Source organism: Bos indicus x Bos taurus, chromosome 5, assembly GCF_003369695.1.
Source record: "Bos indicus x Bos taurus breed Angus x Brahman F1 hybrid chromosome 5, Bos_hybrid_MaternalHap_v2.0, whole genome shotgun sequence".
Taxonomy (NCBI): domain Eukaryota; kingdom Metazoa; phylum Chordata; class Mammalia; order Artiodactyla; family Bovidae; genus Bos; species Bos indicus x Bos taurus.
The window spans coordinates 45,334,053-45,355,289 of NC_040080.1; the positions used below are offsets into that span (position 1 = coordinate 45,334,053).

Sequence of the window (21,237 nt, forward strand, 5' to 3'; positions counted from 1 at the left end):
TAGGTAAGAAGGGCTGTCGTTCTGAATGGTGGAAATTCTTTTTATTTAAGTTGCAGCATGAGCAACTGAACTGAACTGATGTGGGATCTGGTTCCCTGACCAGGAATCAAACCCAGGCCCCTGGCATTGCATGCTTGGAGTCTTAGCCACTGGACCACCAGGACAGTCCCTGGAATTCTTAACAGTGGAGTTGTCCTTAAGCACTAACTGCTTCTGCCCTGATTAGCCGCTTGATTCATTCATTACCTCGTGGCCCTGAGGACAGGATGGTATCTCAGTGGAGGAGACTCACCTGGGTGCATTGGTCTCCGTGACACCTGATACAGATCTATGCCCGAGATGCTTTGGTAACACTGACCGCAGAGTTCCTAGGATGCCAGGCCACTTCTCACTTAGGAGGAACTGATGGAGCTGGGCAGGGCTGCCAAGGTCCCCCCTGAGCCGGGCTGTTCCAAGTGGTAGCTCACAGGGTGAGGTCTACCTCCCTTTGTCCCCCTCATGTGGCCTGGGATCCCTTTCTCCCCAGCCTTGTCATGGAACTATTTCTTCTCTCAGGTTGGAAGCCCCCCTTGTGGCTGGTCCAGGGTATTTTTTCAACTGCTGACTTCTCTTGCTGCCCTCTTAAATGGAGGTCAGGGAAGGTGATCTCTTTAAAATACAAATCTGATGATGTCACCCTCTCCTGCCTTCCCCTGCCCTAGAAAAAAGTCCACATTCCTCAGTGGCTGATAAGATACTGGTGAGCAGCTGTGCATCCCCCCCACCCCGCTGCCCCCACTGCCAATCTCTACTCCGTCTCACGCCCCCTGCCCCACCCCCTATTCCTCATGTAGGAGGAGGGCATCTACATACTCCTTTCTGGTGTCACTCTTGAGGTTCTGGGTCCCTTGGGTGCAGGCCCTGCGTCTTCGTGTTCCCTGGGGAACTCAGGAGTCCTGGGAAGCCCCTCCAGATGGTCTCTGAGGAGAAGATCAAAGGGGGAGGTTTCTGGGGCTCTGGTGCTAAATTCCTCTCTGGCCTGTCTCTGGTCTGGTTTTCTTATCTGCTGAACATCAACACAGGCCTGGGTTGGAATACTGCTAATGGAAACAAGTCCCGGCTTCTACTGTAAGCAAACAACATTCCTGAAGTGGGGAGGGGAGGGTCCCCTCCCCGCTTCATAGCCTGAGGAGAGTGAGCAAGCACCTCAGGGTGGGGGGCTGCTGTGAGGGTGGCCCTGGGCAGCAGAGAAGCTGAATTGCCTTGTTTATATTGGGAGGCTTCTGTGTCCATTTTCTTGTTTGAGCCTGATCACTGCTGCCCAGCAAGTCCACAGGGTCACACCCAGCTGGTCAGTGCCACACCAGACTCAAAGGCCAGCTCTTCTGCCACCTGCCTCGTGCACACATCCCACCAGACCAGCATATCCCAGGCCAGCACTGAGACATATTTTTCTTGAAGGATATGGGACTAAACAACAACAGCAATAACAACAAAGCCCGAGGGGACAAAATGCAGTGGGCTTCCTTATTGCAGGCATCTCAGAATCTGGGTGTCCAGTGCCTCTCAGCAGGAGGGCCATGGGACAGAGCATTTCCAACCTGCCTTGTCCCCTCGTGCAATCACTGTCTGGGGGTCACCAGACTGTACTCTGTTGTTCTCTGTGGACTAGTAACCCAGAGAGAGTCACCAAGCTTTTGGAAGGTTTCTGTAAGCCCCGATATCCTTCCAGGAAGGATTAGGATTAATCAGATCAAGAGGACAAGATAGAGGAGTTAGGAGGGGAGATCCTAGTAAGTGTTAGAGTGTTTTCTTTGTTGGGAAGTTGAGTTACAGTTCTTCCAGTTGTCCATGGTCAGTATTTTTTTTTTTCTCTTTCTAAAGTGAGGAAATTGAGGTGTTCACAGCTTCAAGATCATAGGAGTGATACCTGGAGGATTCAGACCCAGGGCCATCTGGCTCCAAGTTCACACCCATTCCACTGCATTCCATCACAGTGCATTACAAACACTTATCTGAGGATCTGCAGAGTTGGTGCCCTGCGTGGCAGTGGTTTCTCCAAGTCCTGTCTCTGTTCTGAATTGGTACCAGAGAACATGCCTACAGCGCTTGCTCAGCAGATGCGGACTGAGGGCTAAGAGAGGCAGGAAAGGTGACTCAGGCCTTTTCCTGGGTCCCCATGAGGGTAGAAGCCATGCTACCTCAACTGAGGTCCTTTCTGCTACATCTGGTGGTAGATGGTAGGCACCTCCACCTTGCTTACTCAGGGGGTGCTAGGTGGTTCTAGAAAGCTGTGATGGTTTATTCAGCCGTATGCAGAGCTCCTTGCGGACCAGTAACTTAGCTTTAGTACTCTTTCTCTTTGTGGACTGAAAGCCCTGATATGCTTTCTTCCCCTTTTTGTTTGGGGAGAATATAAAAATTAGTCCACAAATGGCTTGGGTTTTGTAACAAATTAGGTAGCTGTGACCCTGATGTGTGCTTTCAGCTTGGCTTTCCCTGTCACTTCAGCTCTCTTACTCTCTGGCTTCTTTGCAAAGCTCGACGGGATTCTCCAGCCTCCTTGAAACTTTCCCCATTACTCCTGCCTCCTCTTCACCTTGTTTCATGTTCATTCATTCTGGAAACTTTAATTGAGCACCTACCCAGAGTCGGACCTTGAGCTGTTTGAAATTGAGATGAATGAAAGCTGGTCTTTATCCTCATGATGGTCCAGCTGCTGGATTACTGCAGTGGAGACAGGGACAGAGCCCAGAGGGGAGGGACACGAGGGAAGTCTTTCTCAGCAGAGAACGGAGCGTGGAGCTATTTGAGAGAGGGTTCCTGGTGCAGAGGGCACCTCTTCTTCAAAGGCCTGGAGGCATAAGCCAAGTGGGATGTGTAGGAATTGTTTCTGAGGAGCTAGGAATGGCTTAGGCTGAGCGAGAAAGAAAGGGCAGATGGGGGAGAAGGGCTGGGAGCATGGGGGAGATTAATGGGGATTACAAGGGGTCTACTCACCGTGCACAGATGATTAGGTTGTATTCTGGGGAAGTCTTGAACTATTTTGAACAGGCAAGTAATATCAATAAAATAGAAAGGAGCATGCATAGAGATGGAGCTGCTGAGTCATCCTGAAGGCAGTGAGGAGGCTGGATTTGAAGGAGGTAGAAGACTCAGGGGAAGAAGAGCCAGTAAGGAGGCGGCTATGACAGCCCAGAAAGGAGGGGAGGCAGGCCTGGTCTGGAAGCAAGGGGTGCCGGCCATGAGGTTGGCGGCTGCGGCGGCTGCTGCTGCTGCTGCTGCTAAGTCGCTTCAGTCGTGTCCGACTCTGTGCGACCCCAGAGATGGCAGCCCACCAGGCTCCTCCATCCCTGGGATTCTCTAGGCAAGAATACTGGAGTGGGTTGCCATTTCCTTCTCCAGTGCATGAAAGGGAAAAGTCAAAGTGAAGTTGCTCAGTTGTGTCCAACTCTTCGCGACTCCATGGACTGCAGCCTACCAGGCTCTTCTGTCCATGGGATTTTCCAGGCAAGAGTACTGGAGTGGGGTGCCATTGGCTGAGGGCCTGCTAATCCACCAGGGAAGAGTTTACAGTGACTGTCTTGGGTGACCAGAGGGCCAGCGTCTTAGCCAGAGATGGAGACCCAGAAAGGAGTGCAGATTTGGGGAGAGTTCAGGTGTGATGATGGTTGTGGTTCTTCCAGGTGGAGATAACCTTCTGGTAGGTAGGAAACATTCACCCTGGGTATCATCCCTGGGACTGATCCTGATTTGCCAAAACCGTCCAGTAAATAGCATTTGGTGAATTTCCCAGGATGAGATGGAGTGAGCTGACCCAGCCCTGGCAGCGCTCCCCAACATGGCTGCTTCCTGTCTTCCGTTAATTACCTGGGCCTCTTGATTGATGCTGGTGAACTTTGCTTATGAGTCACTGGCTGAGCTGCCATGTTGGAGACTCCAAGGGAGATTTGTGTCCTGCCAGGGCGGGTATCGATACATCAGCCTCCTTTGCCTGATTTTTTTCTTTTTTTAATTGGGCATTTAGGAATCTTTAAAGTACAGTCCAGTAGTGGTCATATCCCTTAATTTACAGTGTATTAAAAGGGACCGTCCTTCCTTGGTGATGATGCCATCCATGATGGTCATTGTTTGGATGCTGGGCATCGTTTTGCTGAGGACTTCAGTTTTAAGGAAAGTTGGCTTGTGCACTTGAGAATTTGGAGAAAATTTACTAAGGAGAGGTCTGGGTCCCTGATGCAACATTTATTCATGTTTATCCCTTAACTCAGCAGTTCTCAACTGGGGGTAGTCCCCCTCCGCCACTCCCTACCTTTGGCAATGTCTGGAGATGTCTTTGGTGTCAAAACTGGGGACAAAGTGCCCCTGGCATCTAGTGAGTAGAGGTCATAGATGCTACTAGACATCTTCCAATGCACAGGACAGCCCTCGCAGCAAAGAATTACCGGGCCCTACATGTTCACAGTCCTGAGGCTGAGAAGCCCTGCCTTGTGTGGTCACATAATTTCATAGTTCATCTGAAACTATACCTTCTTCTCCCTTGGCCTGGAATACTTTCTGACCTTCTCTCCCCTCCCCCTTCAATATTTTACCCATCTTCACAATCCAACTTGAATGTTATCTCCTGCGTGAAACTCCCTTGGGCTTCCAAGTTTTCCAGTGAATTACCTCTTTCTCTTTTCCTATAAACAAGTTGCTGTTCCTCTGTCTTCCTTCACGGAGTCTTGATCCATGGTTGGTGGAATCCACAGATTCAGAGGGCCGGCTCTACGTCCTCTTCATCCATATGACCAACCTGCCTTTTAGACGCTCACCATATTTGATGCTGGGCACAGCAGTGAAAGGGAGAGAAAACCAAGGAGCTTGCTCTCTGTCCATTCTGTACTCAAAGTCTCAGATTGGCACTGTCCCGAGTGGTACATGTCTGTCCTGTCATCTCACTACATTAAAGCTCCTTGGGTCCTTTGCACCTTTGTCACAATATTTTTGCACGTAGAGCCTCAGTACGTATTAGTTGATTGAATAATTAAATCTCATGGGTTGGAAAATTTCTATATTATTTCAGCAGCTACTTTCACAGACCCTTTGTTAACAGTGGTGCTAGGGCACCTTTTCACTCAGCAGTGGCTGTAAGGAGAAAGAGAAGGGGCCTGTTTACCTGTGTTCTCTGGGATGCGGGTGGGGATTGAAAGAAATCCAAGGGGGCTGCTTGCAAACTTCGGTGACTAAGCTGGAACAGGGCTGTGGTCTGGGTTGAGGCTGCCTGGGTCTCTGAACTGGAACCTTGGCTTAGAGATCTTGAATGGCTCCCCCAAGGCCCTCACCTTACTTTTAGCTCCGCCAATTTAAGGTGGGGGAGATGGGGTTTGCAGCCTCGAGTTGGCATCATGTCTGTTTTACTGGTTTGCTTCCCCAGGGTGGGTTCTCAGGTCATGTTCCCCCTGGAGAGCTCCCGGGAGAGGGCAGTCTGAGTAGAAACTGAGCAGGGCATTGCTGCTGAGTGGCTCTGAGTTTGAACTTGGGTTTTGTGACTTGTCTCAACCTCATTTCCCCCACCATCAAATGACTATGATGACATGCATGCGTGCGTGCTCAGTTGCTTTGCTTCAGTCGTGTCCAACTCTTTGTGACCCCGTGGACTATAGCCTACCAGGTTCCTCTGTCTATGGAACTCTCCAGGCAAGAATACTGGAGTGGGTTGCCATGCCCTCCTCCAGGGGATCTTTCCGACCCAGGAACCAAACCCATGTCTCCTGCATTGGAGATGGATTCTTTACCACTAGCACCACCTGGGAAGCCTATGATAACATACCCATTATGAAATGATTATGAGGCTTGAGAAAAATGAAGACCTTAGTAGCAGGCCTGCAGTACTTTGAGTTAAGTACAGTGAGTTAAGACGGTAGCTTTCAGATGAATTGCAATGACTTTGAAAACTCAAGCCTAGAACTTCTTCCATGGAAGGCTTACATAAATCCTACTGTCTAGGAATGGAAAAGTTCACTGTGTTTGGACCACTGATTTGTCCTAGTACAATAAATTCTGTCTTTAAGGGGCTGGCAGTTTCTTTTCCTGACAAACACACAAACAAGTATAACAAAAAGAGAACCAACAGAAGGGAGGGGGAGAAAGGGTTCCTTGGGAAAACAGGAAGGAGTAATAGATCCAAATGGGTCTTCAGGGGTAAGGGGAGAAGGCAAATAATCGAGGAATGACATTTTGGGTTGAAAGCAGAGGTTTTTGGTCAACCTATTTACTTTCAGTTTCATCATTTCCTGAGAATCCTAATTTAGCCTCTGGTTGTGTCCTCTCGATTATGGCCTAAAAAGGCAACTCCTTGGGCTTCTTGGAGTTGGACTGGCACCCGCAGGAAGCCAGCATGGGAAGGGCTGCAGCGTGCCAGAGCCGCCTCCTTTCTCCTTAACCCCTTGCTGGCCTGGTCCTGCTGCTTCCCAGGACTTCTGAGGTTCCCTATCTGACTCTTTCCTGCAGCCAGTTCTCTTAGTGCTGGTGTGCCTGCTGCATGTGGGTACCCTAAGTGGCCAAGCACATCAGTTTGCTCTTGTGGAAAACATGTTGATAATACATCCGGCGACCATAAAAACACTTGGATGTTCCTTTGCTCCCGTAACTCCACTTGAGAATGTATCTCAAGGTGGTCCAATAGATAAGAGGAAAAGACCTAGTAAGTGGTGGTTTTCTTTTTTTCCTTTAAACAAAACAAAATAAAACAACCGCCCCACTTTGAAATATTATGCAGCCATTAAAAGTGATTGCCAGTGAGGCTTTGGAGTCCGAGGTCCTAGGTTCAAGTCCCCACTCCTCCAGCTGTGTGCAGGAGTGGTTCCTTCCCTCTCAGAGCTCCTTTGTCATCACCTGCAACAGTGAAGCATTTGGATAAAAGTGATCAACAAGCAGGCTCTGTGGGGCCCTGTGGGGAAGTGGTCAGAGTCAGAAGGGAAAATACAAAATGTGGAATTCCCTGCTTTGCCTGTGATAATTGAAAATAAAAATCAAGCGTTTCTGTGAACCAGGACTAGAAGGGACCATTAAAACAGAAAACTAATTTTTGTGGGGAGAATGTCAGGAATTTAAGTGGTGGTGGGGGTAGGGGGGATATTTTTCTTTCATTCTGTAAATTGTTCTGTTACACAGAGTTTTAAAAAACTTTCCGAGGCCATTTAGCACGGTCCCAGGACAGGGCAGGGAGAAATGGCGGTGTGCTGGCTGCTGCCATCAGGCAGTCCCTCCTAGTGTCCTTTCTGTAACAGTCCTTATTTCACTGCTCATAGCTCTGCACAGGGGTGGCTTGCTCCACCTGCCTCCTCAGAGGTGAGCATTAACCTGTCTGCAGCACTGGCTTCCCCTTTGGGCACTGGGGCCCAGGAGCCTCTATCTAACACAGGTGAAAACAGGAGCTCAGCTGCAGCCCCCTTGAACCCTCAAATGTGGACGTTCCCTTCCGGGTCTCAGTGGGAGGGCTTGAATAGAAACTCCATTGTTTATCATGACCCTTGTGGCCCTCCCCACTGGTCAGGCCCATGTATTGATCTTGGCATTGCTGGTAATGCATATCATTCCAGCAGAGTTGCTGAAGCCAAACAGCTCTGTCCTTGGCCTGGCCAAGCGGGACTGTTTAATGAAAACTTCTGAGGTGCTGAGGCCAGTGGGGATTCCTCAAGCTCACTGTCTATGGGGGCTTGGCCCTCCCTGGAGGCTGAGGTCTGAGGGTGCGGGGTGTACCTCTCTCTCTTACAGGAAGTGTATGCCTGGCCTGCAGGTCTCTGATGGCTGTCAGAGGTAGACAGTGCAGACCTATACCTGCTCCCTGCCCTCCCACTGAGGCCTGAAGGTAGGGCAGAACCAGGAGCTTAAGGTGGAGGGGTTGGGTGGAGTCTTCCTCTGCTGCCTACTCTAAGTTCACGGCCTCCAGGCTCACTGAAGAAAGGGCAGTTTACCCACATTCCCAGGGAAGGTCCTGTGCCCACTGCCTGCAGCCTAGGTAGCCGGCTTGTTGCTGCCCCAGGGTTGGAGTTGCTGAGGTGAACTGGAGTTTGATGAGAGCCAGGAGTCATTCTGACATCACTGATGCTGCTGACTGTTGAGAGTCACAGGCCGAGGGAGCGAGAATGCTGTTTCAACCTGCTCTGTTTTTGACAGGCTATAGTGTCCACACCGGAAGGCTCATTCTCAGCCTCCCCACCTGCCTGCTAATGCCCAGTAGATATCTGATGAATGTTGTGGAATGGGTCTCCCTGTACTCCCAGTATTCTACTCAATTTACTGGCAGTTTTAGCCCCACTAAAATGTTGGATGGATTTCTTTTGCAAGACCCCAGGCATAAGTGTGCTGGGAAGAGCCCAAACCTAGAGATCAGGTAGATCTGGGTTAGCCCATGATGAGGTTGAGCGACTGTGGGTGAGTGACTTGCCCTCTCTGGGCTGTTTCCTCATTTGTAAACTGGGATACAAAGAGGTTTTTTTTCCCCAGGGTGATTGATGGTTAAGTGAGGTTGTGAATAAACTGAGCTTGATGTTGGTGGGTAGGTACTTAATGGTTGACCCCCTTCACTGGGCTGGGTTGGTGGAACTCTTAACAAACAGTGGGCTTGGGGTTGGGGGGAGAGGGTTGAAGTGAATCCCTGTTTGCATCCCAGTGGGAGTCTGTCTCGTCCCTTACCTATTTGAGGTCTGCGAAAAGGCGAAGAACCAGCAACCAGTGAGGCCTGTGCCCAGTGATTGTTGCAGGCTCTTGAGCTTGGTGGTGACGTGACTGGGGAGGTTGGTTTGGGGAGCCTGAGGGCTAGGGTTTTGCAGAGGATGACTGGCCTGTGGTCAGATGGACAGCAGAGAGGCAGAGGACAATTGGTATTTGCTCTGGCAGAGGGAAGCCTCTGATTTGCTTGAGTGGCCAGTGTGGAAGTGAGGACAGCTGGAAGTGGGCCTGTCCAGTCCCCCATCCTCCAGCCCCACACAGAAGATAAGGCCAGCCAGGTGGTTTGCAGCCATCCTATTCCTGCATTGTTCGCTGCTACCTAACTCTGGGCTCTGCCTGCTTCTTCTGGGGGTGGTCCCTGCAGGTGGATGTGCCCCTTGGTCCCCTGAGAGGGGCTGCCAGGGTTTGCTGGGAATGTAAACAAAGCCACTGACTGAGCTTGCTGGGAGGCTGCCAGGCTCTGCTCCTTGGACTTGCCTTCTCTTTGTTGGGGGTGGGGGTGGTGGGGAGCTAGCAGATTTCCTGGAAGACAGCCTCTCCTGGAGTGAGTCCAAGGGAGCCCCTCAGCCTTGATCTGGAAACCATTTAATGAGCCCAGATAAGAAGGCCTGGATGGCCCAGACTTTTCCTTTTGTTCTCTCCACTCCAAGCCTCCCTGGCATCGCAGTTCCTGCTGGGACCTGGAAGCATGAAAGACTCTGTGACTCTAGATGTGGATCTGGGGTCCTCCTGGCTTCCTGGACCTGGGGAGGGGGCCTTGATCTCACAAGGGAAAAACCTTTCTGTGTTGTAAGCTAGGCAGTGAGCTTCTGGGCTATTCCTCTGGTGGTTCTGGCTGGCTCTGTTCTAGATCAGGGCATCTAAGTCCTGCTTTTGATTCACTCAAAACAGCTGTCCTCCCAGCTGATCCCAGCTGAGCCTCTGAGCAGGAATAAATACTGTGGTTAGGCAGTGGGAAGCGGGAGTTAGAGCAGGGAGCATGAGTCCTTCCTAGGTAACTTTGGACAAAGCCCCTTACCTCCAGAGCTTCTGTTTCCTCATCTGTAAAATGGGATAATAACACTTACCTTACCCACCTTACAGAGTTGTTAGAATGAGGATCTTCTGAGGTAGAGAAGTGTGTGTGATAGTATTTCATAAACTATAAAACCACTCAGATGTGAGGGGTTCTTATTTTATCATCTTTGTTTTGCAAATGAGCTTCAGAAAAAGCAAACACACATGGGCTTAAGTTCTCCTGAGCTATGAATTGTGAGGGTTATGTTTTCACATTAGGCCCCAAAAGGGAAGTAGTCACTACTTACTCTCCACGTTTCCTGGAGCCTGACTTCTTTCCTTTTCACCTGATTTCTTGGGGCAGTGGAATTAAAATCTGTTGGCAACATACTGGTGGTATGTCTTCTTCTCTTGGTTGACTCCATGAAATAAGAAAGTTTTTTAAACTGGAGACTTACACTTTGCACTTGTAGTCAGTTGCCTGTTTTGGGCTAACTAGAAATCTGTTGTTGTTGGAAGTCTTCTTAAACTGTGTGGTCACTTTCCTGGCCTTAGTGGGTGTAGCCTAGTGTGACTATAATTACATCTGTCCAAGATTCTTATTATGCTTATCATTTGGCACAATTGTTGTTTATAGATTTGATTATACATTTACCGTAGGATACATCTTACCATTAATTCCTTACAGAATCCTTGATCATTTTTTTCTTCAGCAACGTACATCTTTCTCCTGCAAACAGAGAGTGATAAAATTTTGACAAATTGTACAACCTGGTTATCTATAATTTACTTATTATAATGCTGTACAATTTACAAAGATATGAGATAAATGATCTTTATGTAGCTGGTGTGGTGTATAGCTAACCTTTTATCCTTTTTTCTCCCTTAGGTCCTGGCTGTAAGTCACCATGGCGCAGCAAGCTGCCGATAAATATCTCTATGTGGATAAAAACTTCATCAATAACCCCCTGGCCCAGGCCGACTGGGCTGCCAAGAAGCTGGTATGGGTGCCTTCTGACAAGAGTGGCTTTGAGCCCGCCAGCCTCAAGGAAGAGATGGGTGAGGAGGCCATTGTGGAGCTGGTGGAGAACGGGAAGAAGGTGAAGGTGAACAAGGATGATATCCAGAAGATGAATCCACCCAAGTTCTCTAAGGTGGAAGACATGGCGGAGCTCACGTGCCTCAACGAAGCCTCGGTGCTGCACAACCTCAAGGAGCGCTACTACTCAGGACTCATCTACGTAAGTGGGCGGGGCTCTGTGTGGGTAGGCGGTCCCAGGACTCATCTACATAAATGGGCGGGGCTCTACAAAAGGTGGGCGGTCCCAGGACATATCTAAATAAGTGGGCGGGGCTCTACACGTGTAGGTGGTTCCAGGACTCATCTACATAAGTGGGTGGTGTTCGCAGTTGGTAGGATAAGGAGATACTTTGACCTATCTAAGTGGAAAAGTCCTTAATGGACCAGCTTCACCCAGCTTTCTAATATGTAATACGACAAGTGGGAAGGATTGAGGCCCAGAGAGGGCAAGGGATTTACACACACAGCCAGGTGTTGGCAGGCCTGAGATTGGAAGTCAGGAGTTCTTGATGAAAATATTGTATGGACCAAATTAAAAGCCCTCTTCTCTTGGGGTATTAATATTGAAATTCAGAATTAGTGACTTGCAGAAAAACAAACGGCCTTAAGGAAGCATTGCTTGTCTGTGGATGGGAGATGGGAGTAAGTGCTGTTGTCTGGGCAGGGGACTCTTCCCTTGGTATCCTTGATGATTTATGTTAGAACCACTCCGCTGGCCTCTAAGAAATGGTCCTGCTCAGTAAAGCAGAGTGATTCAGGTCATGCGAGTTGGAGCCTCCAGCACCTGGTTCGCATCTTGGCCCTCCCTGAACATTTGACATGGCTACGTGGGGCCTCACTTCCCCATCTACAAGGAGTTGTGAGAACATTGTAACACACCAGCCAATCCTGGGCTCATTCAGGCTTGGGCTCTGTAGCTGCTGCCATTTGTTGTAGGTGAAGGTAACTCTGACCCTCTGCTCGGCCTTTTGTACGTGTCGCAGTTAAGCTTGGGTCCTGTTAGAGAACCGCTGAGTATGAAACAAATTGATGGCCTGCACTTGCCTATCAGCATACTGCAAATGGGAATATTAGTTATGAAAGTGTGTTAGTTGCTTCATCTCCCAGAGCATGTGTTTTGCTCTCTAGGCAGGCATGGACCCACGCCTATAAGCTCAGGGGTAGAATCTGAGCCTTTTTTCTGAAACTCTTCAGCTGGAGGCATCAGCCATTAACTCCTGTTTTTGCATCTTTGCTGGCCTTCCCCAGGCACAGACCCTCGTGCCTCTGTCTGGCTGGCCTCTTTCTCAGCATCCTCACCAGAAGGAAGCTGACTGTGCATTTGTCCTAATGGAGACCCCAGCAGGTGCAGGGCTTCGGGAAGATCAAAGCTGCTTGGTGGGGCTGCCTGGGCAAGGGGGCGCCACCTCATTCACAGGCCCCCCCGCACCCTGCACACGAGGTTCCAAATTGCAACCCTGGGAGCCTTTGTGTGGTGTGTTTGCCTGGCCTTGTGGGCGGCGTGGGGTAATTCTGCGCCACAGCTGCTCTGTCTGTTTCTTCAGTGGGGGGAGGCCTGGGGACAGGGGGCGATCGGGCACAAAGAGCCTCTGTGGCCTGTGAATGGAGCAGCTCCCTGGCGTGGCTGGGTGGAAACAGAGCCACTTGCTCAATGTCTGTGCCTCCACAGGCTTCCAGCGCCATGGGCTCGAGGTACAGCCCCTTGCCTCCCACCTGAGCTGCAGCGCTCATTCCACGGGGCTTAGTTTGATAGTCCACTGATTTGATGGGATTAGCTCAGAGAATTTTGAGGTCCTCCTGAACTCCTCTCAGGACCATCTGCCCACCCAGCTGTCAGAACGACTTGTCTTAGTAAACCCCAGGCTCCTTCTGCTGTCACCACCAGCTGTTTCCAAACATCTGGCCCCACTGCGCGCCCTAAATGTGTGGCCACGTGTCCTTCACTTTCATCAGGCTGGATTTCCTAGAGTGTGGGTTTTCTCAAACCCCAGGAACAAAGCACACTTGTTTCTGAGCTCCTGGGATGACTTCGCTGCTGCCTGGTCTGCCATCTCGCCCCCACCCGACAGTAGTGGAGGGAAAAGAAAACCAGAGGTTACCCAAGGCACTCCTGTCTTCTTGTAGTAGCGAGCCAGAGCTTGCTGATACCACGTGCAGACGGCTTTACTTTAGAGCTTTCCTGGTCCCTCCTGAAAAGAGTAGTTGGAGGGAAAACAATTGACTGATTATCCCAGGAAGAAAGGAAATTAAGGGCCTTGCATCCCCTCCTCCAAGCAGAAGAGGCAGCCAAACACACTTGTTCATGTCCCAAGCTCAGCTGCTGTTTTGCATGCGGGCCATTGCGTGGTTGGTGGGTCCCTCTGGAGTTCTGCTTTCAGCCTAACTGCTGCTTGGAAAGTTCAAGACCTGTAGCCCTTGGCCAGTGCTGGGAAGGAGCTTTGTCCTCACGATCAGTTCCCATGTAGATCCTGTGTTTGGATTTGGCTACAAGATCCACCCTCATTTTTGGCGAGACTGGAGAGGGCAGGGGTGGAAGGGACTGGACTGACACAGCCCCTCAGATGTGGGCTGCTGTTGGATCCAGAGGCAACACTGTGGACAATGAGGGTCAAGGGCACTTGTAGAGAGGGAAACAAAAAGATGGGAGGTCCTTGGAGAGTCGCCCTCCACAGCCAAGGAGGTCTGCACTGGCTGGGGGTGGGGAGGGGGGTCGTGGGACCTGGGTCTGTTTCCAACTCTGCCAGGAACCTGCCCCGTGGTCTTCAGCTGTCACTCAGCAGAGTCGGGGGCTGCAGGTGTGCGTGAGTCATGGCTTGTGGGTCTCGCTTTGCCTGGCTTCTTTGGGGCCTCTGGCCTGTTTTTCTTGGGAGAAGGTGCTTGTGTTGCTCCAGCTGCCTAAAGAGAGCTGTGTCCCTCAGTGAGTACCCATGTCCCCTAGGTGGTCTTGGGAGTCTTATCCAGGTATTAGGAGTCTGTCTTTTTTTGGTGTGTTGCAGGGAGGGGGAGGGGGATCTTGGAAGAAAAAGAAAATAGCAGGGAAATTATTAGAAAAAGAAGACACCAAAGAAAGGCAGGTCTGCCTAGACTGTTGCTGCTGGAAACTGCTTTCCTGAACTACTCTGAGCCCCTCACTCAATGAGGATCAACTAGCCTGCCTGTGCCCATTTTACAGATTGAGAAATGGGGAGGGGGAAGTTAAGAAACTTGCCCTTGTTGGGATTTGACTCTGGGGTCTGATCTAACCTGGTGAACTCAGACTTGGGGTGTCAGGTGTGTTCCCAGGAGTCTCACTGTGAGTGCTGATGAATTGAGTTCCCCTTCAGCGGAGACCTGAGTCTTGGAGAAAGTTCATGGGGGACAGGATAGTGGTCTTTTTTTTTTTTTAAGAGATCTTCATGTTATTGTCTCTGGAAGATTCCAGGGAGGGGTTATCTGTCTGTGATCTACTCTCCCACAAAGGATCTATATGGTTGAGGAACATAATGAGTCTTTCCCAGTGCTGGAAAAGTTTTGGCTTAAATATCTTGGAAAGTCCCTCAGGATAGAATAATTTGTATCTTCACACAGTTGGCTTGCTGCAGCTGCATCCTTTTCCCTTTGTGCGTCTCTCACGAAGGCAAACACATCTCTTATTGTCCTTATATCTCAGTTTCACAACTGGACTCCTACTGTCCATGAAGCTTGCCCTGTATCTTGCCCAAAGCACATGCTTGTTGACGCGCACAGCTGGCAGCAGTCTTGCAGTCAAGGGAGGCCCCCCACTGAAAAAGCAGAAATGTTGGTGATGCCCCCATGCCTCAGCAGGTCTGCTGGAGCAGGACCTGGAAAACTAGGGGCTCCAGGAGGTGCTTTCACATCAGGCTGACTTGGGATCCTTGGAGGCAGCAGACATTTTGCTACAGGATTTCCATGACATTGTGAGTCAAACTTCCTAACCCATTCCCGTTTGTCACTCTTTTCAGACCTATTCAGGCCTGTTCTGTGTGGTCATCAACCCTTATAAGAACCTGCCCATCTATTCCGAAGAGATCGTGGAAATGTACAAGGGCAAGAAGAGGCATGAGATGCCCCCCCACATTTACGCTATCACAGACACCGCCTATAGGAGTATGATGCAAGGTGAGTCCCTCAGCCTTCCAAGGGTCTGTCTTTACCTGCAGCCTCGTCGGCAACTTTGCAGGTGCTCCTTCATGTTCAAAGCCCTGGTGATCCTGTGGATTGGTTATCACTGGTGCTGGTGAGGGGGCTGTGCATCGAGGTCTGTAAGCCACTGCATGAGAGCCAAGACTGGTGGCTGTCAAAGGAGATGTTTATATGTTGATAGAATATTGTAGAAGCTTTAAAAAAAAGTGCATTTCCTAATTATTTTCCCCATTTCTCATTCTGATCAAGAGCTGCTGTGCCAGTTCTCTGACTTCCAGGCCGCCTTTTCTACCTGTTATTCCCTTTCCTCCATGATTTTAACCTCTTCCTCTCTTCTCCACAGTCTGGAAACATGTGTGAGTTATTACATCTTTTAAAAAAAACAGACAAAGTCTCTCCTGGATTCTGTGCCCTCTGTAGGTTGTCTCTGCCCTCCTCCATCACAGTGAAACTCTTTAGGGGAAGTATCCACGCTCAGTGCCTCCATTCAGCACTTCTCAGCCATACTCCTGCCCCTGCATGTCATCTGCTGCCCTCCCAGACTGTCTGGTAAAGCCCATCCTCCCTTCTGTGGAGCTCTGGCTTCTTATCTTACTTAACCTCTCCTAGGATTGGACAGTCTTGACCACTTCCTTTTGAAAGCCCTTCCTTCCGGCGATTTTATGGTTCCCTAATCTTACGGCCCCATTCACGTCTTCTCCCCTATTAACACCTGTTGCTTCTCAAGGTCTCATCCTCTGGACCATGGCCCCACCTGCTTCAGTGGCTTTGCCATCACTTTCCTGCTGAGGACCAGCTCTATTAGCTGATTGCCGCCAGCCCACTGCTCCTAGATGCCATTTCTCCATCCACCCGATCACCCAAGCCTGGAACCTGATTCATCTTACACTGTCCCTTTTTTAATTGGCCTGCTGCCTACCTCTCCAACTTCCTGGTTGCATGGAACTCCTTATATTTCTCCAATAGGCTTTTCTGCTTCACACCACCATGGCTGTTCCATCTGCCTTGCAATAGCTGGCAAGTCTCTACTCTTGTTAAAGACGTGACTGAAGTATTACTGCCAGCTAGGGAGGATGTCTGGGCTAACCCTGGTAATACTTTGACTTAGGTGTGGACCAGGCCCATGTTGCCTTTATATTCTCAGAGCTTAGCCAACTACTTAGCATAGGGTTACATTCTTATATCTTATACTGATAGTGGTTTTTCATGTCTTACTTATTACATGGGCATCCTGTTTTTATTTTTTCTTTAATCTTAATAGTCAATCTAGGCAGTGGTGGTGATGAGTCTTGCGTTAATTTTATCCCTGGTTTAGTGGTTTAAAATGGCAACATGTGGGTCTGTCTTGTACCATCCACACAGTGCTGTGGAAGGTGTTTCATCACCAAACTTGGTGAATTAGGTAGGATGTACAAGTTTGACCTCCCCTTTGGCTCATGTTCACGTCTATCAAAATTCCTTGAGGAAGCCAGCCTTTTAGTTTTAAAGTAGGATATTGGTTTCAGAGTGCTAACTAGAAGAGTCTGATGGGAGAACATTTTGTGGGATTCCAGAAGAGCCCGAGTCTGTCTCCAGAGGTTATGAGTCAGTTTTCTCCTGGCTCTTATAATTGGCCTCATGCAGGCTGGAGTCTTCTTGAGCTCTGCATTGCTGAGTTAGAGCATGTTCCCATACCTGGATCCTGAACCCAAAAGGTTTTTTTTCTAGCAAGTGGGCTTTTTCACTTCTCGTCAAGCCATTATGATAAGAATAACGTAGTGATATACTATAGCATGGCTCCAGGAATTGGAATTTCTGAAATTAGACTGCTAGCCTTTTTTTTAACAACCTGTAGGACTTCTTCCTAAAGAGATTTGCCCAAGTTATGTGTTCAACTGTGATAATTTCGAGGGACAAAAGTCAGCTCTACAGGTTGGAAGCAGCTGGGGAAAAAAGGAAAAGGGAACTTGCAGAGGACTGGAGCTTTCCTTTGTGTTGAGCAGGAAGTCTTGGCTGTAATGGAATGGCCTTGACAGGAACCAAGGAGCTGCCTCAAATTATGAGGGCAAATGGGTGGGTGTTTTCATCTTTTGGAGAACAGGGATAGGAAATACATCTGCAGGCATGAGGAACCTAGGGTCTTAGTGCTTCTCTTTAGTGATCTGTGTAGGTGCTGGGTCCATGTATTTTCTGAACCTCAGACTGAGAAGTTTTCACCCACTCTCTGCCTCATGCTGGACTCGGTGCAGCTCTTCAGCCCCCATGTTAACCAGGGACATTTCCAAGTTCCCTCTCGTTTCACATAGTTGACCAGCAAAGCAATCGGCAACAGATTTCTTGTTCTTGAGACAATAGGGAGGAAGTTAATTAACAGAAGTTGCCCTTTTATGACAAGATGGCTCACCAATAAAGAAAGTTCCCAGGAGGAGTCTTTTGGTTCTTGCCCTAAGTCAGGTAATAACAGTGGAGCATTGGGGTCCTCAGGTTGTTAGAATCAGCTTCTCTCTTTTGGAGAGAGTGTTTTACTTAATACACGCAGCCCCCCTGGCTTTGAGAAACACAAGTCTGTTCTCTGACACACACATCCTAAAAGGCACAGCCAGACAGTTCCTTTTCTGCTTTTTCTTTAAATGAGAACTAGAAAAAGATTTCGTCCCTCAGCTGGCTGTGGCTTATGACATACTGGCATTTATTCTGCCAAATAGGGGAGTTGGTGGCTTTGTCTGGGGACTTTTATGAGAGGAGCTCTTTGACTTCTCCTAGGGACCTCCCTTGCCTTTCATCTCTTAAATGCTCTGGTCTGCCTGTAGGCCTGATTTATGCCTGCTGCTGTCTTGCAGTTAGTATTGACACTGCTGTCTTACTTTCAGAAGCACCCCAGTTTGGATGATAAATTATATGGTTTTTCTATCTATTTGTTAGACTAAGCCAGAGTTTCTCAAACTGGCACCACTGACATTTGGGCTGGATACTCTGTTGTTGCAGGCTGGGTGGGGGTGGGACTTATCCTGAGTATTATGGGATGCTTAGCAGCATCCTGGCTTCTGCCCACTCGATGCCAATAGCACCCTCCCTCTCCAGTTGTGACAATCAAAAATGCCCCCAGACATAACTATTGAATGTTCCCTGGGGGCGCAAAATTGCCCCCACTTACTTCAGAACTTTTGGACTAAGTATTGCAGATGGATTTTGTGCCAAGTGTCAGCTCCGATCAATCAGTAGTGCCTTGCCTAGCCCTGTGTTGGCAAGGCTCTGAGACTCAGTGCCAGAGAATGCTGGGGTAGATTAGTGCAGTCTGCCTTGGGCACAAGATGAGGCATGGCGGCACATGGTACTCAAGATTAGGCTATGGAGGTAGGAGATGGAAAGTGCCAGAATACTTGAGTACATTATCCTGGCACTCGAAGTGCTGGCAGTCTGGGCAGAGAGACTGACATGTTTGTACACAGAGATCTGTGGGCGAAGCTGGATAACAGGATGAGATGCCACCTATACCTGCTGTCAGCACGACTGCAGCAAGTGTCAGGTGTCTTGAGAGTTTAGAAGATGTTGCTGCTGGGGCCTGGGGTGGTCAGAAAGTCACCGCGGAACTCCCCGTGGAGGTCAGATCCTGTGGAAAGGCTGGCAGGTATGTGTCAATAAATGGTTATGGCACTGCCCAGGTGTGCCTGGCCCAGTTTTGTTTGTTTTAATCCTCAGCCTTGGGTTTAATTAAAGTTGTGGTGACTTGGTAGGTTCACCCTCCCAACCTTGGCTTTCCCATTGGGTTAATTTGTTGTCCTGGGCATTACTGGGTCTTCCTACCTGTGGTTGACGCGTTCCTAAGGATTCTGTAAAAAGCGGAAGGTTTTGAATGATCTGAGGCCGGAAGGATGAGAAGACTGAAGGCGTATATCAGCTCTGGGGGACAGGGTACCAGGGGCTGCCCTGGGGGGAATTTGGGAGTCTCCCTCTGTGGGAAAGACTGCCTGTGTTTTCACTGGAGACCCAGCCAGTTAAAGAATTAGAGCTCAGTTATCTCCCCCAGGAGGAGAAGAAAAGGACTCCCTTCTCTGTTAATGAGTTAGAATACCAGGTTTGGTTCACTTTTGGTGACTCTGGTGTTCTAATGAGCTCGGACAGCAGGGTCTGCTCGCATTCCAGACCTGAACTCATCCGAGAACTATTTAACCCTTTGCTCCACGTTAGTCCCACCTCTGCTCCTCAGTGGAGGCTGCCCTAGGGTGGTTGGTCACCAAGGGCTGGGTGAGTGTCCACCTGCCTCTCGGTGCTTGAGTAACCTTTCTAGGTAAGCAAAGAAGGGTAGAATTTGATCATTCTCTTCACATTTGAGGACAGTCCTCCTGCCTCACAGGTAGAAGGACAGGCCCAGAAATGTTAACTGACTGTCCAAAGGCCCCCAGAGAGCCAGCCCCAGAAGCCAGTTCTCCCACTCCCACCCTGGTACCCCTCCTCCAGGGCTCACCACTTGTCCTCCTCCCTGGCTGGAGTTGGAGGGATGCTCTCTGTTGGCTTGGTGGGTTAGGGCCCTCTTTCTGCCTTCACCCAGCCTTGGCAACTGTTGTTCCCATGGAGCTGTCTACCCTCTAAGGTCTTCCAGAGGTGCTGTGTCGGAAGTGCTTCAACAGTCCCTGCATAAAGCAGACTCACAGGACAGGCAGCCGAGGAAGCTGCAGATATGACGATTCTACTTAGGCAGGAATGTGCCGGCCAGGAGGCTCGGGCCCTGCCAGGGAGCCCTGCCAGCCGGCTGCACACAAAGGCCCCGCTGTCTGCAGGGAGGCCTGGAGGCAGCGGCTTACCCTAGGGCCGCACTCTGTCGCCCCTGCCACCCCACTGTCACTCCTGCCAGCCGGCTGTGCTGGATGCAGCCCTGCTGGGGTTGGGGGCCTGAGAGGCAGGCAGATACACCACAGCAGGAGGGTGGGGGGTCCAGCTTTGACAGATGACACGGCGCTTCTGGAGCAGATCATCAGAGGAGTCTAGTCTGCTGGGTCTCTCTGGGCCTTAGCTTGAAGGAGAGACTTGCCTTGTGAGCAGAAAGTGTGTGGAGAAGAGAGCAGGGGGTTTGGGCTAGTTGGAGTCTGGCCCTGTTGTGTCCTGACCGATCGGGGTCAACTCTGGGCCTTCATTTTCTCGTCTGCCTCTTGACTGGATAAAGGAACTGGCAGGGTTACTCCAAGGATTGAACGAGAGGCTGTGTCCTGTGACGAATGTCCAATAGAAGGTAGCAGTGGGGCCTGGAGATGCAATGTCTTGAATGAACAGTCCCTGCCTTCTGCAAGAACTGCTCATCACACACTCTCCCACTTGCTTGAAGAAGGTGATAAGCAAACGCTTCCTCAGGTGGCTTCTTAAAGTCTCCTCGGTGAGCCTCCTCCGAGAGGCCAGGCTCTGGGTACCGACATGGACAGGAAGTGGCTCATCTAGCTGCCATCCCCGCAGTCACCACGTGATACACAGGCGTGTGCTGGCAGATGCAGCCCCCGGCTTGTCTGATCTGGTCCTTGGGCCTTGGGGTTGATGAGGCCTCGAGGGTGGGTCTTCCGGAGGGTGTCGTGCACACGAGAGACAGTTCCTCCCTGGCTCTGGAGCAGTCCTCTGTTTATGTGCTGGTGGGCTACCAGAGGGGCATCGTGACAGGCAGCCCTGGGCCTGCCACCCCAACACCAGAGCCCCCGCGTAGAGGATGCTTGGTGAGGCCCCCCGGGAAGGAAAGTCAGCTCCTGAAATGAGGCTGCCTACTTACAATGTGGTCACGCCTGTCAGTCTCATTTCTATAAAATGTTCTTTTTAGAAGAGGAATCTGTGGTTAATGAGTCCTTTTCAAGGATTCAGCTCTTGGCTTGCTTTTTTTGTTTTGTTTTTGATTCAACCCAGCAGGCCGGCTTTGCTTTGCTTTGGGCTGACTGAAGTGGGAGAGAAGAAAGAAGTGACCTCTCGGAACCTGAAACTTTGCGGGTGGCCGAGAACTTGGCCCCATGTCTCTGTTACTTCACATCTCCCTCCCCGCAACATGCAAACAACAAAAACTCACCTGCAACGTCTCTAAAGGCTAAGCTGCTTTGTGCTTTTAACCTCTCTGCTGCCTACAGGCTTGTTTTTCCTGTTTTCTCAAGTTCTTGGCTGGAGACCTCAAGAGAGTGTGTCCCGATATGTCAGGGCTGGACACTGGTGCGCTTGGAGGAAAGGATTGCTTTCCTTTGCTTGCCTGATTTCTGGAATTAAGCTATCAGAGGAGAACAAGATAAATTCCTCCAAACTAAAGAGATAAGGGAGCTGAGAGCCTGCAGGCGTAAAACTTAGGATAACATCAGTGGCTTCTGTAAAATTCCTCTAGTCTT

General features: G+C 50.0%; 1 protein-coding gene across 1 annotated transcript in view; it reads left to right on the forward strand.

The window, feature by feature from the left end:
* The window catches only part of MYH9 (myosin heavy chain 9), an 86,103-nt gene that overhangs the window by 20,135 nt on the left and 44,731 nt on the right, over positions 1–21,237 (forward strand). The window contains exons 2-3 of the mRNA XM_027541764.1: positions 10,580–10,931; positions 14,734–14,890. Coding sequence (XP_027397565.1) covers positions 10,599–10,931; positions 14,734–14,890 — 490 coding nt within the window. The 5' untranslated portion in view covers positions 10,580–10,598. The remainder of the gene's footprint in view (positions 1–10,579; positions 10,932–14,733; positions 14,891–21,237) is intronic.